Here is a 13,587-nt window from a genome sequence, read left to right as displayed (position 1 = left end):
GCCTCTCTCCTGCTCAGGTACCACCACGCGCAAGCACAGGTGCGTCGTGGGACACGGGCACTAGCCCCACCCAAATCAACAAATAAACCAATCAGAGAAGCGCAAATAACCCGGTTTGCATTTGATTGGATATGAGTAATCATTTTGGCTACGGTATCGCGTGCATGGGGGTAGTAATTTATAATTATTTTAAGCACTGGTATACACGTGAGACTTTTCAACGGCTCTTCTACGCTTGCCCCTCAAACACAAATTAGCAAATAAACTTGAATATTGTTGTTATTGTTGTAAAAAGTTAGCCAAACCATTGTTGGAGCTAAACCCGGAAGTAAACAGACAACATGCTAGAAAAACCTTATAATAGCACTCGGACTTTCAGATTTATTTAACTGACTAAAGTGTTTACTATAGACTACTAGAGTGTTTTTTTTAAATGAGTAACAGGGTGACAATCTAGTCATTCCTCGGCAATTTGCAATATCTACCAGTAGGGGTCAGTAAACACAAGTAAAACAAGCCATCCATTTACAGTTCCAAATTCCAACAGAGTGCAAAAAGAACAATATGCCCTCATTTAGGCAGATAAATATTGCTATTTTCTGGGGGAAACAACAGCCAGAAGTGTGATGCTGAGAGAAAACAACATCAAAACCCAATTTATCCCTTCATAATGAGGAAGCTGTATTAATTTTCCTGAAATATTCCACAGTGCCTTCCTTGTTGTCTCAGTGTGATGCCACGAAATTGCTGGCGCCCAGGCGACACTATTTATTTTTTTCTGAAAATATTCCTTTTTATACCTGCCATTCTCTGTTGTGATTATCTCTCACTGTATGAGACCCTCTTTTTTTTTCAACTCTCTGATTTCCCTTTCTCCACATGTTCCCTTTGCATCAAGATTTTCCACCTCTCGCTCCAAAAAGTTCTAAAGTTCTATGGCCAAGTCGTATAACATACTCAAATGCGTTACGGCAGTGATGATCATGATGTGGGTCAAACGGGGAACGACAAACCATGGCGTGTTATTATATTGCAAGATGATGGGACATAAAAGTGTCATGTGAGAAATAATGGTGGAGAGTGCAGGCATGGGCTGGATTCTGATTTTTTACAGTTTTACAATTTGTATGTTGCTGTAAGGCAAGTCGGCTTCACAATTGTGAGGTTTGGGGTTTGAATCTCTCTTCTTGGTACCCCGGTGGACTCTATCTTTCTAACTACGCTTGATTGTGAGTGTGAATGTTATGTATTGATATGTTAAGAGATAATTAAGCTGATGTTTTACTCTAATCTGAAAACAATTTTGACCAGATTTTCCATCAGCGATACCACACCAAAAAAAAAAATCCCCAAAAAGGCAATTTTTGCCGGATTTTTTTTTTATTTCTCTAGAACTCAACATTCAATTTTCAAAAGTCACTGTGCATTATACACCGGCTGGAGTTGCTATTCCAACCAGACTCAACAGAAATCTTGTCATTGCAACTCAAAAGTCAGCTGTCATCATGGAAGGGGTTTTGATTAACCTTGAAGGATCCGCTCAAATGAATCCCAAATAACAAGCGTGTTGAAGTTGACCTCTACAAGATTAATTTGTCCTCTTTTTGTCATTACAGCAAAATGGAGAACCTCTCTTTATAGAGGCCATTAATAGTAGCCTCTAGGGATGAACTGTGTTTTTCTTCTGGGTTGTAATGTTTAAATGATTGCGTCTTTTGAGTCACAGCTGATTCAAAGCGATTAGCAGGGACCCACAAAATACTGGATTAACCATCATAAGCCCCCGGTGGCTTCAGATTTTCTTCCAAATAGTCTGGCTCATAACCAGAGCCAGGAAACCCTTAAACGACTCTGAGCAAGAGGAGGAAGATGTGAGGGGTCTGATGTTGATGGTTATCTTGCGCGTTGGAGGGTGTGTGTGCATTAGGATTCCAGTACAATGACCTCATCCTCCTTCCCGCCTGTAGGAGTATGCGAGCTCATGAGTGTCATAAAGAAAAAGGGCATTTACAGACCTTAATGGCTGTAGCACATCCAATCTGCCTTGGTGGACAATGGAGAAGAACACATCTGTGAGAGGAGATTCAATATGTTGCGCAATCAGGATGAGCAGGCCTCAGCGCTTTTTACCACATCTTGTATATGGGCCAATGAATGTTTGCAACTTGGCACCGCCGATTCTTTCGTTTGCATCCCAGACCGCTCCAGCCCCCTCAACAGAAAGAACGGCCGGTCGCCCTGAGCATCTAGCAGCTTTGCACGCCACTGGTGCTAACCACTAGACCACTATGCTGCCCTATATATCAGGTATGCAATTGATTAGGGACGTGTGTATACTGATATCAGGTATCAATATGAGCCTGGTTCCTGGCCTTATTTTCAAGGTACTCATGAAAGCCGCCCTCTTATGGCCGTTTTACAATCAGGAACAAGAATTTGAAGTTGGATTGCCATTAATTTCATGCAATTTTAAGGAATATATATATATATATATTGGGATATACAGGTCTTTGTTTTAAATGATCTGTCATTGTTTTTTGAAAAAAAAGTACCAAAACTACTAGTGGTATCGGCACTTGGTATCGCAGACTACTCGAGTTGAGTATTCGCACTGGTATTGGTCTGTAAAAAAAGTGTTTTTAAAATCATCTCTACAGTCTCATAAGATCTGACAACAATGCTGAAAGTGCTGTGCAAATATTTTCATTAATGTACATGTATAGTGCTTTACTTTTCCCACAATTTTCAATGTTACAGCCGTATTCCACAATTGAATACATTTCATATTTTCCCTCATAATTCTATGCAAAACAATCCGCAAATACAAGACAGAATTCTTAAAAATTTGAAAGATTTAGTGCAAAAATAAACAAACAAACAAACAAACAAATAATCAAATTTGACATCCATTTTAATTTAACTCAAGTATGGCATTTTGATCGTATTGCGTGCTGACAATTCAAGATGATTCACATTTGAATCAGCAGCCAATTTTATATGAGGGCAGGAAAAAATACCTCCGGTGATGTCATGGGGATAAATAATGCACATTCACGCCGCGTGTTCGTGCGAGTTGATTTCCCTTCAGTTTACTCCACCGCGTGCTCTCCGCCAGCGTGATATTTTTTTAGAGGAAACTCTGCTCTCCATGTTTGCAGATATTTAAATGAATGAACGCTCCAGTGCGCGTGGAAGCAGACGAAGATAATAGGACCGAGTGAAGCGCCTCCCCTTTTAAACGCTTTGACTTTCTCTCTCGTTCTCTTTATCTGCGAGCGCCTCTCACTCAGTCGCTCCCACTCACTTGGACCTTTGCCTTCGCTCCTCGTAGGATCGCCGCTGCATTTATCCCCCCTCCTTCCACCCCCGGATTATTGTTCCTGCTTTGAAAAAGGGCGATTTGTTTCTCCCTTTTTGCGTGGAAGTTGTTTCGTGGGCGGACACGAGGGAAGACGGAATGAAGCGTGCAAAGTGGCTGAGGGGCTGAACACGTAAACACACATTGGCTGGTGAGTCCATGTGCTTTTTGCTTTTTGTCAAACCAATGTTTGTGGCACTTCTAGCGTTGAAAGTAAACTAAACTGTAACTCCACCGCAAATTTTTCAGACCTGTTGGTTTTAACTTGCGGATCGCAGGCATGTAACTTGGCTGTATTTGTTATTTGTGCGTTTTAATGCTATTTTCAAGGACTGCAATTGCGACTTTGATCGCAGCCAAAGTTCACCTGGCAGATCTTTACCTAAAACGAAAGGAGTGTCTCTCTGCCCAGCTGCTTTAGTTTAGGTGTCCTTTTGAACAGTATGGAAAGCCACATTTCTTTTGAAAAGTATTCCTTTAACTCTTTCTATTTCTTTAATGCGGATCGGTTCTGTTGAGTTTTTTTTTTTGTCAGGACTTTGTTTGTTTTGTTGTTGCAGTGATTAATTGACATGTTGGAAACTTTTGACCCGAGGTATGTGCGCTTCCAAGCTGCATAATATTTTACCAAGGTCGCCTTGCCTCACTTTGTACTACATGAGAAAAGAGCGTGAAAGTTTAACAACAGACACAGACCAGCTGAGCCATGCAGTTTCATTTTATATGACATTTTTGAGTTTTAAGGGTCATGCTTAGATCCTTATTTTGACAAATGCAAAAAAAAAAAGCACATATTTTTTACTCTATTTTTAAAAGAAAAAATATTTCTATAGATTATTTCTATGGGAGTTAATGTAAATTAATGGTGGGAAAATAAGGGTGTCTGGTATCAGGAAAGATTAAGCTAATTCTAGAAGGGGGAAAAAAGGTCACTTTTATTTGAATGTTATTGTCATTTTTGTTTTCGATACATAAACTTTGGGGTAAAATCGGAAATCCGATTCTTGGGGAAAGCAATCAAATGTTATTCGAGGCCATATTGGCAAGGTGTCGGGTTCCAAATCTTCTCCGGGATTGCACTTAAAACATTTTTTTTTAAACAATTGACATTTACAGCTTGGCAACAAACTCATCCCTTTTTAGTCTTCTAATAAGTTCAAATAAAACTAAACGCATGCAGGAGTGTGTCACTGTCTGCACCTAATGTTGTTGAAAATTAATGTTTCCATTTAAGAACAGCCATCTGCATTTTTTTATTACACAAGCAATTCCTAGCTCTTGTGGTCGTATTGTCACAAATATTAGTCATGCCATTTGACGTAATGTATAATTAGTGCTTTACTGTAATGTAATGCAATTGAATCGGCATGAAATGTTCTTAACGGTTGTCGCCCTAATTAATACCAAAGGGTATCCAGCAATTGTTGAAGATACTTTACATGTATAAAGACCATAAAAGTTGTTCAGCAAAACAATGAGGCTCCAATAATACGGTCAGCTCAAGTGAGACTGTCTTTTGAATGGCTTTACTATTTTTAGCCCATTTTCACACATGATCATAATGCAATTGGACACACAAGCTATTAAGAACACGGTGTCTACATCCCATGGTTCCTTGATGGGATATAAAAACGTGTGGGATTGCATTAGTGTCGTTTCTACCTTGAGGGACAGAAATAGACTCCTTCTGTACACCTATTTCTAATAATGTAAGCTCATAAAAAAAAAAAAGTCATAACCTTTTGTGTCCTTCTCTGCCCCGTCCAGTCTTTAGCACCACCCTGTGTTTGGAAGCAAACGCCGCTATGGCCAAGTGGCTCAAAGACTACCTAAGTTTTGGCAGCAGGAAGGTACCCCCGCAGCCTCCCACGCCGGACTACACCGAGAGCGAGATCCTAAAAGCCTACCGCCTCCAGAGGGAACTGGACTTTGAAGATCCATACGAGGACTCGGAAAACAGGCCCAGGGCCGAATCTGGGACTTCGGAGCCGGCCACGCCCGTGTACGGCTCGCCCATGAAGTCCTCCAGCACGGATATGAAATCTCCCAAGCACAGACTCATCAAAGTGGACTCCCAGGACCTGGGGCGGACCAAGATCCTGCTTAGTGCCATCTCTTTAGATGATCAGCAAGAACCTGTAAGTGCGGCTCTAACATTGTAATTTTGTAAATGTCTGAACTTCTTGTTGTGATCGGAAGTCGACGAAAAATTCAGGTAAACAGTCATGGGCTGTAAAAAATGAGATGCAGGGACGGATCAGGCCCGCAGGGCTTGAGTTTGTCACCTGTGCTGACAAATGAATCTTGTGGGGGGGGGGGGGGGGGTTATGAGTGAGAGGGAGGAGTGAAAGGGATGAAAGCACTCTCCCAATTCAGTCGTCTCCCATTTACTATCGGTGTGACAGCTTTATTGATCGCTCTCGGTGAGCAAATGCGTGTCACAAATATGTTTGCATAAATTGTAGCCGCGTGCGCCACACGGGGATCTACCAGAGTAAGATGAGATAATAATTGATGGCTTGAGCAGCGTGTTGAATCAGAGGTGGTCGCCAGTCCCGTGAGGTTAAACCTTAAATAATGAATAGGGTTTGCCTTTGCGAGCTGAGGGAAGCCCACATGAGCACGTGTTGGGGGCTGTAATGTGGACGGGGATATGTTGAGGACCACGGGAGGCGCTTGTATTGTATTACTGTAGTAGTAGGAGGGGTTTGAAAAATATTCATCCAGCCATCCATCCATTTTCATGGATTTTTTTTTTCTCGTCAATATTGTGATGGCAATTTAATATGCGATTATTATTTTTTTCAAGGTACTCTTCCTTTGTATTTTTCAAAGGGGAAGACAACGTTAAACATCCTTGACAATAATATGTTATATGTGACCTCACTAGTCTAAACATGACATTCTGATTAATATTACTCGGGGCAGCCATATTGTCACTTTCTGTCGACTAAAGATGACATCACAATTGCTCAGGGCCCAGGCAATGACCAATCACAGCTTGTTTTCTGAAGCTGAGCTCTGATTGGTTGTTACCTGAGACAAGCAACTGTGATGTCATTTTCACTCGACAGTAAGTGGCAAAATGGCCGCCTTCTGATATGGATCAAGATTGCAGGATTTTGCTGCTTAACTCGTATTCCACCAACACAATATTAACCAGAATACCGTATTTAGCCTAGAAGGGCTGCATAGAACATAATGTTAAGAATTTTTTGGGGGGGTTGACTTCCCCTTTAGCAAATAAGGAATACAACCGTGTTGCAATAAACAACGTTAGTCATTACACAAAAACGTTAAGTTTACGCTAATTAAAGGCAAACGAACCATGAATTAATATGAACGACAGTTTATCTACTTCAGTTGGAGTTGTTAACTTATTAAACACTTTGTGTTGAATTCTTTTAAGTGTTTATTGAATTATGTATTTATTTTGGTGGAAGTCATCCCCCGCTATTCCATGTTTAAGTATTTGTGTTTTTTAGTCTTTTTCTGAAACAAACTTAAATGTCACAAAATGGGGTCATAGCCCTGCATAATAAATTAGTACATTTGTGTTGTTGAACTATATTGAAGTGATACATCTTGATTGAGACTAGCTTTACCTATTATTTTTTCTTAGTGGAGGAAGTTATGAGAGGTGCATTAAAAAAAATCACAGTGGAATAATGGGATCATAGTTTGTGGTATGTTTAAGGTTTAAATTATTAATGGAGGCAATTCTAAACAATTATTAATTTTTTTTTAATGTTTGTTGTCACGGCAGGACTTGGTTCCTGTAGAAAAGTTAAACTTGTGTAAAAAGTAAACTACTTCAAAGTTTTGACAGCAAAAGTTAGCAAGTCGATTAACAGTGTGAATTCCATTCGATAGCTCGTTCCCTCATTAATTTCCCAGGATCTGTGGGAAAATCTGCACTCTAATTAATACTAGCGATTCCTGTACATCAATAGACAACGCAATCAATGTGTGCGCTCGAATCCAGTTTTATTTTTAGGCTTTGAATGCGTTCAACTGGGAATTGTCAGACAAACACAGACCAGCATTTTGCCAATGAGTGATGGTGTTTGGAAGATCGCGTGTTTGTGTGTGTGTGTGTGTGTGTGTGCGTGTGACCATATGGCTACCTCTGTAGCTGTCAGTGAGCCAGCGGACCACTGCCTCTTTCCTGCATTATAAGATGCTCAGTGAATACATTAGTTCCAATGTTGTAACCCAAAAACATGACCAAGTTTCTGTTCCGTCTTTCATGCGGCAACTGCGGCACAGAATATTGTTAAAGATTTTCAACCAGGAGTGTATTCGCATTGCTGCTAAATATAAATTGCCGCCCTTTGCGACACTCTAAATGTTGTTGCAAATAAGTGTCACAATATTACCATAAAAACAACAACCAGCATCTACTTTGCATGCAAGCAATTCAGCGGGGATGTGCGTGTGCGCAGTTGTTTGTCTGGCAGCATTCATAAGCAAGGATGTGTTTTTTTTTAATACACTATTTATTTACACTGTTCAGTTAATCAGTCAGGATTTTCTTTTTTTTATGAATATGTAAGAAATGCACTGCAATTTAGTCAAATACTGACTTACTTCTTACTTTACCCTGCTAATGTAGATGGTGTAACGTTGCTTGAAAATCGTCAACGTTAACATTTGTATGATTTTTCTACTAAATTCCCATGGGAGCACATTGACCGATTACACTCAAATCAGTGTTTCCCAATCTTTATTGAGCCAAGGCACACATTTGATATTAGAGATATAACGAGCCAAACATCACGATACGATAGATATCACGATGTGAACCTCACGAAACAATAATTCTCACGATATTGTGGCAGGTTGGCGATATTAATAATTATACTAACAATACATTTAATTTGTAATGCACTTTACATCTCAAAGAAATCTCAAATTGCTACAGAGGAAGATTAAAACAAATTACAATAACAGTTAAAAACCATAAAATCTAGCAATTAAAAAAAAAATTAATTAACTAATAATGATCATTTAAAAAAAACTCACGACATTGCCAGATTTTTTTTATAAAAATATATTTGCTTGTATGCCTGATTTATATGAAAGATAATCACCACAGTGGCCAAAACATTCCTAATTCAAATTTAACTGCCCTAATAAACTAACCACCAGAGGGTGCTACAACTACATAAATTGAATACAACCTCTTTTTAAGAGATGTGCTGCTTTTAATATCGTGACATGACGACGACGATATTGTTAGTATTTCAATACCGCAATATCACGCAGTTATCGTTACATCCCTATTTGATATTGGGGGAAAAAAAGAAGCTTATTTCAAACTACCAAACAAAAATTTCATTAAAAAATGTGCGGTCTATGCTGAAATAATGTGGTGGTTGGCAATCACTGCTCTAAGTAACTCTGTTTGTTTGTTATCAAGTGTCTCCAAGTCATTTAATGCCATATATTCTGTGTTTATAAATGTGTCTGTTTGTGTGGGTTACTTTTGACTTTTCAGGCAGTGCCTTCTGCTCCACTGGCGGGGGACACCGATTATTCGGACCCCTTTGATGTTCGCTTGGACCATCGACCAGAACCAGATGTTAGACCGGTTCCTTCAGAAAACAATGGCTACATGGAACCTTATGAGGCCCAGCGAGTCATAACAGGTGAGTGGAGTGATCGCTATGGTGATATGGGACTCTTTATCACTTCAAAGTTCTACTTGAGTATTCTACAAATTGCTGTTATAATTCAGATCCTGGACAAAATGCTACGATGCCACCGTTTCAGTACAATACTCATACTGTGTTTCATATGCTTCTGTTTTCATTTGTAAAGTCGCCATTCAAGATGATTTTTTTTCCCCTCAAGGCTTTGACTGCTGTTTTGCATAGTGATTTTCTTTCTGTCCATGCATCATCGTGCGTCCCTTTGGAGTTTTCCACCGCCGGCCCTCCCTCCTCCCCTGTGGGTTTTCCTCCTGCATCATCTCACTCGCATCTACCGTTTTCCATTTGTTTCTCCTCCTGTAACATCTCTGTCTTCCCAGCATCCCTTCCCTGCCCTGTCCCAGTGGTTTAGTGTAAAAGTGCTCCCGCCGCTAGCACCACTTCCCGCCCTCCTCCTCCTCCTCCTCCTTCTCCTCTTTCCTTGTTCGTCTATCTAGGCTTCATCTTGAGGGCTCTCATCGGCCCCTCAGGGGAGTCTGGATGTCACGGTAATCTGTCTTTTAGCAAATTATTGCCTTGCCCTCTCTATGATGCGACTGGCATCTTTGGTGGTCGAATGCGCTGATAATCTCGGCTATTTAATGAATTTCCTTGCAGATGGGAGGTAAGCTGTTGTTGTAGCAGCTGGGTAGAGACAATGACGAGAGATGAGAATCACAACAGTGATTGAGTGTATGGACAATCATCTGCTCAGCTTTGATATGCGAGCTTTTGTTTGTCTTTTGACAGCTTTTGTCAGACTGTCACTGACTCCGAGACTCGCGAGATGAGACTAAGTAATATGGCTTGAATTAAGTGTGTTCCAACGGGAGATGTAGGATTTATAGTTATTCGCTGTATCTGAAGTTGCAGTTTTATTTGGAACATGTTCACATGTTTGTTGTTTTATAACTGTTCTTAAGATCTTAACATAGGCCAATATTTGGATTTTCTCCTCCAATGTTGCCAAATGTGTCATATTGTTTGTGGTTGAAGAGTTGATGAGAATGAGTCCTCCCTGACAAAGATGTTAGTCTCTTAGTCCAGATATATCACTTCAACATACTTCCTTGACACCAATGAACTGCCTTCCAATTAGCCACAGCGTTTGGTGCCATCTCGTGGCATCTAAGAGCATTATAAAAAGCCCACATAACCACCATTTGATGAGTTTTTCAGTGACTAGCTAAAGATAGGTTCCAGAGACTAAAATGCTAAATAGGCTAATTTGTGAATTTGGTTCACTGTATACATTTTAACTATCCATTTTACCAAGATCTTATACTTGCAACTTTGTGGGAGCAGATTGGATTTGTCCAGTGCACAGACTTTTATATGTATGCAGTAATAATGCCGCTTACATGCCGTCGGGAGATGCCAGCGGCGGCCCTTTTGCGTTGCATGAGGTTGCGCTAATAAATCTGGGAAGAAGTGCTACATGCATATTTCATTGCTAAGAATATGATTGTTAATTTTCTCTAACATGGTATAAATCCGAATGGTTCTCAAAGAGAAGTTTGTTCTTTGAGAGGCTCTCCTTGCACACAGTTGTCAGTAAAAGTGGCAACGTAAGATGGCTGCCCACTGGCTTCAGCCGCGAGGGGCCGATTGGTAACTCAACTCAATGAGAGAGTCTACTGGAGCAATGGACAAATTCCACACGATGCAAATTCTTGTTAAAAGTGGAGGCAAGGCACTTAGTTTTTAATTAGAAAAATCTCACGGCACTCAACCGAGCTTACTTTAATTATTCAGTGATGCTGATATACGCACCGAAAGCCATGACTTATTCTGTTGTATGAATTATACACGGGTTAATTGTAGGGGTGGGAATCTTTGAATGTCTCACGATTCGATTCAATTCCAATTTTTGTGCCTTCGATTCGATTCAGAATCGATTTTCGATTAAGAACGATTTATGATTCAAAATGATTTGATTGACAATGATTTTTGCTTCATTCTATAGATGTGCAAGGAATTGTAATGATCTACTCCAGTCTGAGTCGCTAATGCTAATTAGCGTGCTACTCGCAGCACTTTTATCACTCAAAAGAACGGCTCCACACTGCAAAAAAACAACTTTTATTGGAATAACTTGATCGTGACTTTTTCCTTCTACTCTCTAATGTGGCTACAACTTAACAGTGTATTAGACCGCGTGGAACCACACTGCCTCTAAGTGGCCAAATTGGGTACAACATGAACAGCGCTCCAAATAAAGGCACACACAGACAAAGGCAAGACAATATAAAATAATTTAAATAAAATAAATTTTGGGACATTTAAAATCGATTCTGAATCGTACTAAATGAGAATCGCAATTCTTATTAGAATCGATTTTTTTTGCAAACCCCTAGTTAATTGTACCTTATGCCATCTAGTTAAAAAAGTACTTAATTGTTTTACCTGTTACTACATATTACTGGCATAAATAGCTGAACAAAGATACACACTAATGTGCCATGGCATAGTAATTGGGAATCACTGCTTTAGGTGTCACGATCAGGTGTCCCAATACTCGTATTCATCTGTTCACTCTTTCGACTTCTACAAAAGAAAATGAAACGGGCGTCCCAATTTTTCAGGTCTTCAGTCTTGAATTGTTCTTACATGCATCTTTATGCCTCAGCCTCCCTCGGTCCTCAGCCCCGCTCACCTTTCTGTCAGATTTCCATTTTCTCTCCCCCTGTGCGCTTGTGTTTCCCGCCATCATGCCTCCAATGAATTTCTCATTTTATTCCCTATAAGCCATGTTTTCATCTCTCCACCTTCATCTTCGCCATCTCCCGGCGGCCTCGCTGACACCTCGGGTTCCCGGCGCAGGTAGAGCAGCTTTCGGCGCCGCCGCTCTTCTGTCGCCATGACTTAACATCAAACGCTGACAGATCCCCCACATGCGTGCTCAACAATCGCCCCCGCCCGCCCCCTCCCGCTTTGCTTGCTCCTCCTCCTCCTCTTAGCCTCCTGTTATTGCCTTGCTCCTCTGCTCTCCCTCCATTTTCCTTCTTCTTCACAGCCTCAGGGCCTTTCCCCAGGGCCTCCATTTGGTCGCCATGGTGACTACCAGGCAGCCCGTCTTGGTGTGGTGTGAAAGTTTTTCACCGCCTTTCACAATTAAACGGTTCTGTTTCATCTTTTTAGGTGTGCCCTTTTTTTTTTTTACTTTCATTTTTTCCTACCACCTGTTCTTAAAAGGGTACATTTTTTAGGTCATCAGATATAAAACGCCATTAGTGGTTCCTGTTTCTGGCTCCTGTTGATGAGATGCAAGAATCTGATTAACTTCTCTCGCTTGCGTCAATAATCCTTTCTATCCCAGGGCCATATTTGACTCCAAGAAATATTCCTCAGTAGGGACCTACTGAGAAAGTGATGAGAATTTTTCACGGGGGAATAAGGGCGCCGTTGTGAGCGACGCTCGGATGCTGCAGGGGGTCGTGCGGATGAGTGGAAGGGGTGGGCCCGCGTGCCTTTTATGCTACTCCGCATCGGAGCCCAAAGCCTTGTTAAGCCGCGATATGAGATTCTGAGCCCCGCCGCAAGCTGCGCAAACATCATTCGTCCCGCTCTTTTAATTCTAGTCATGTCAGCGCTCAACAGGCGCTCTTGGTACCAAACAATACCCGTGTTAATATTATTGCGGCTGTGATCTTCAGCACGCTCCGACGGTGCGCCGACTTGAGTGTTTTTTGTATCTGCTTTGATTAGAACTGCAGCGTGGCCCGGGTGGAGGACGGTCACGGGGCGGGCTGCAGCTGTACGACACCCCTTATGAAGACGGGCGAGGCCAACGTCCGGGTTTCACGTTCGGAGAAGCTCAGGAGGAGGGCAAGGAGGGCAGCAGGCTGCCGCAAGACGACGAGAGACCGGCCGACGAGTACGACCAACCCTGGGAGTGGAAGAAAGATCACATCTCCAAAGCTTTTGCAGGTACGATTGTGGAATGTTAAAGGTGTTGATTTATAAGTTAAAGCAAACACAGAAACCACATTTACTAGATTGGATTTCACTGCGACGAGCAGGAGCTGCAAGTGATTCAGGCCCAGCTTGTTTCGCGCAGGTGAAATCGGGAAGTAAGAGTGCAGTTCATACAACGTGTGATTGCTAATGCTAAATATAATAAGTAGGCTTTACACAATCAAGATTTTTGGGGCCCGATTTGATCACATGATCAAGCAATATGTCTATGTTTAAATTACTTGTTTATTTACTGTAAAAATTATGTACTGAACATGAGCATCAACAGAAGTATTCTCAGGCATTTTTGCCAATGTTTAGCAGTCTTTTCAGTGCCACAAATGTCTTATTTCATGACGTCATTGATCGAATCGACAAATTGCAATTGATCGCAAGATGTGCATGAAATGCAAAGTATCGGCCAATCTCATTGAGCCGATCAGATTGGGCTAAAGTCTAATAATAAGACTGGCTGAATGAGTTTTCTATAGTGCTGGTCTTGTCCGGAATTATTATTATTATTTTTTTAAACAGTCGTTTATCTGTTTCCGTAGCCATTCCGTCTATTGATTCCTCTTG

The 13,587-nt window shown here is 41.1% G+C and overlaps 1 protein-coding gene across 1 annotated transcript in view; it reads left to right on the top strand.

Annotated features, from left to right (window-relative positions):
- The first annotated feature begins 3,123 nt into the window (after positions 1-3,123).
- Positions 3,124-13,587, top strand: part of shdb (Src homology 2 domain containing transforming protein D, b) — a 32,906-nt gene continuing 22,442 nt past the window's right edge. Inside the window, exons 1-4 of the mRNA XM_086088185.1 lie at positions 3,124-3,509; positions 5,126-5,496; positions 8,859-9,009; positions 12,760-12,981. Of these exons, the coding sequence (XP_085944311.1) occupies positions 5,164-5,496; positions 8,859-9,009; positions 12,760-12,981 (706 nt within the window). The 5' untranslated portion in view covers positions 3,124-3,509; positions 5,126-5,163. The remainder of the gene's footprint in view (positions 3,510-5,125; positions 5,497-8,858; positions 9,010-12,759; positions 12,982-13,587) is intronic.

Source organism: Leptonotus elevatus, chromosome 11 (assembly GCF_054856555.1).
Source record: "Leptonotus elevatus isolate MCC_2025b chromosome 11, RoL_Lele_1.0, whole genome shotgun sequence".
In the NCBI taxonomy this organism is placed as follows: Eukaryota; Metazoa; Chordata; class Actinopteri; order Syngnathiformes; family Syngnathidae; genus Leptonotus; species Leptonotus elevatus.
The sequence above is the reverse complement of the archived record's forward strand: the minus strand, read 5'-3'. Positions and strand labels throughout refer to the sequence as shown.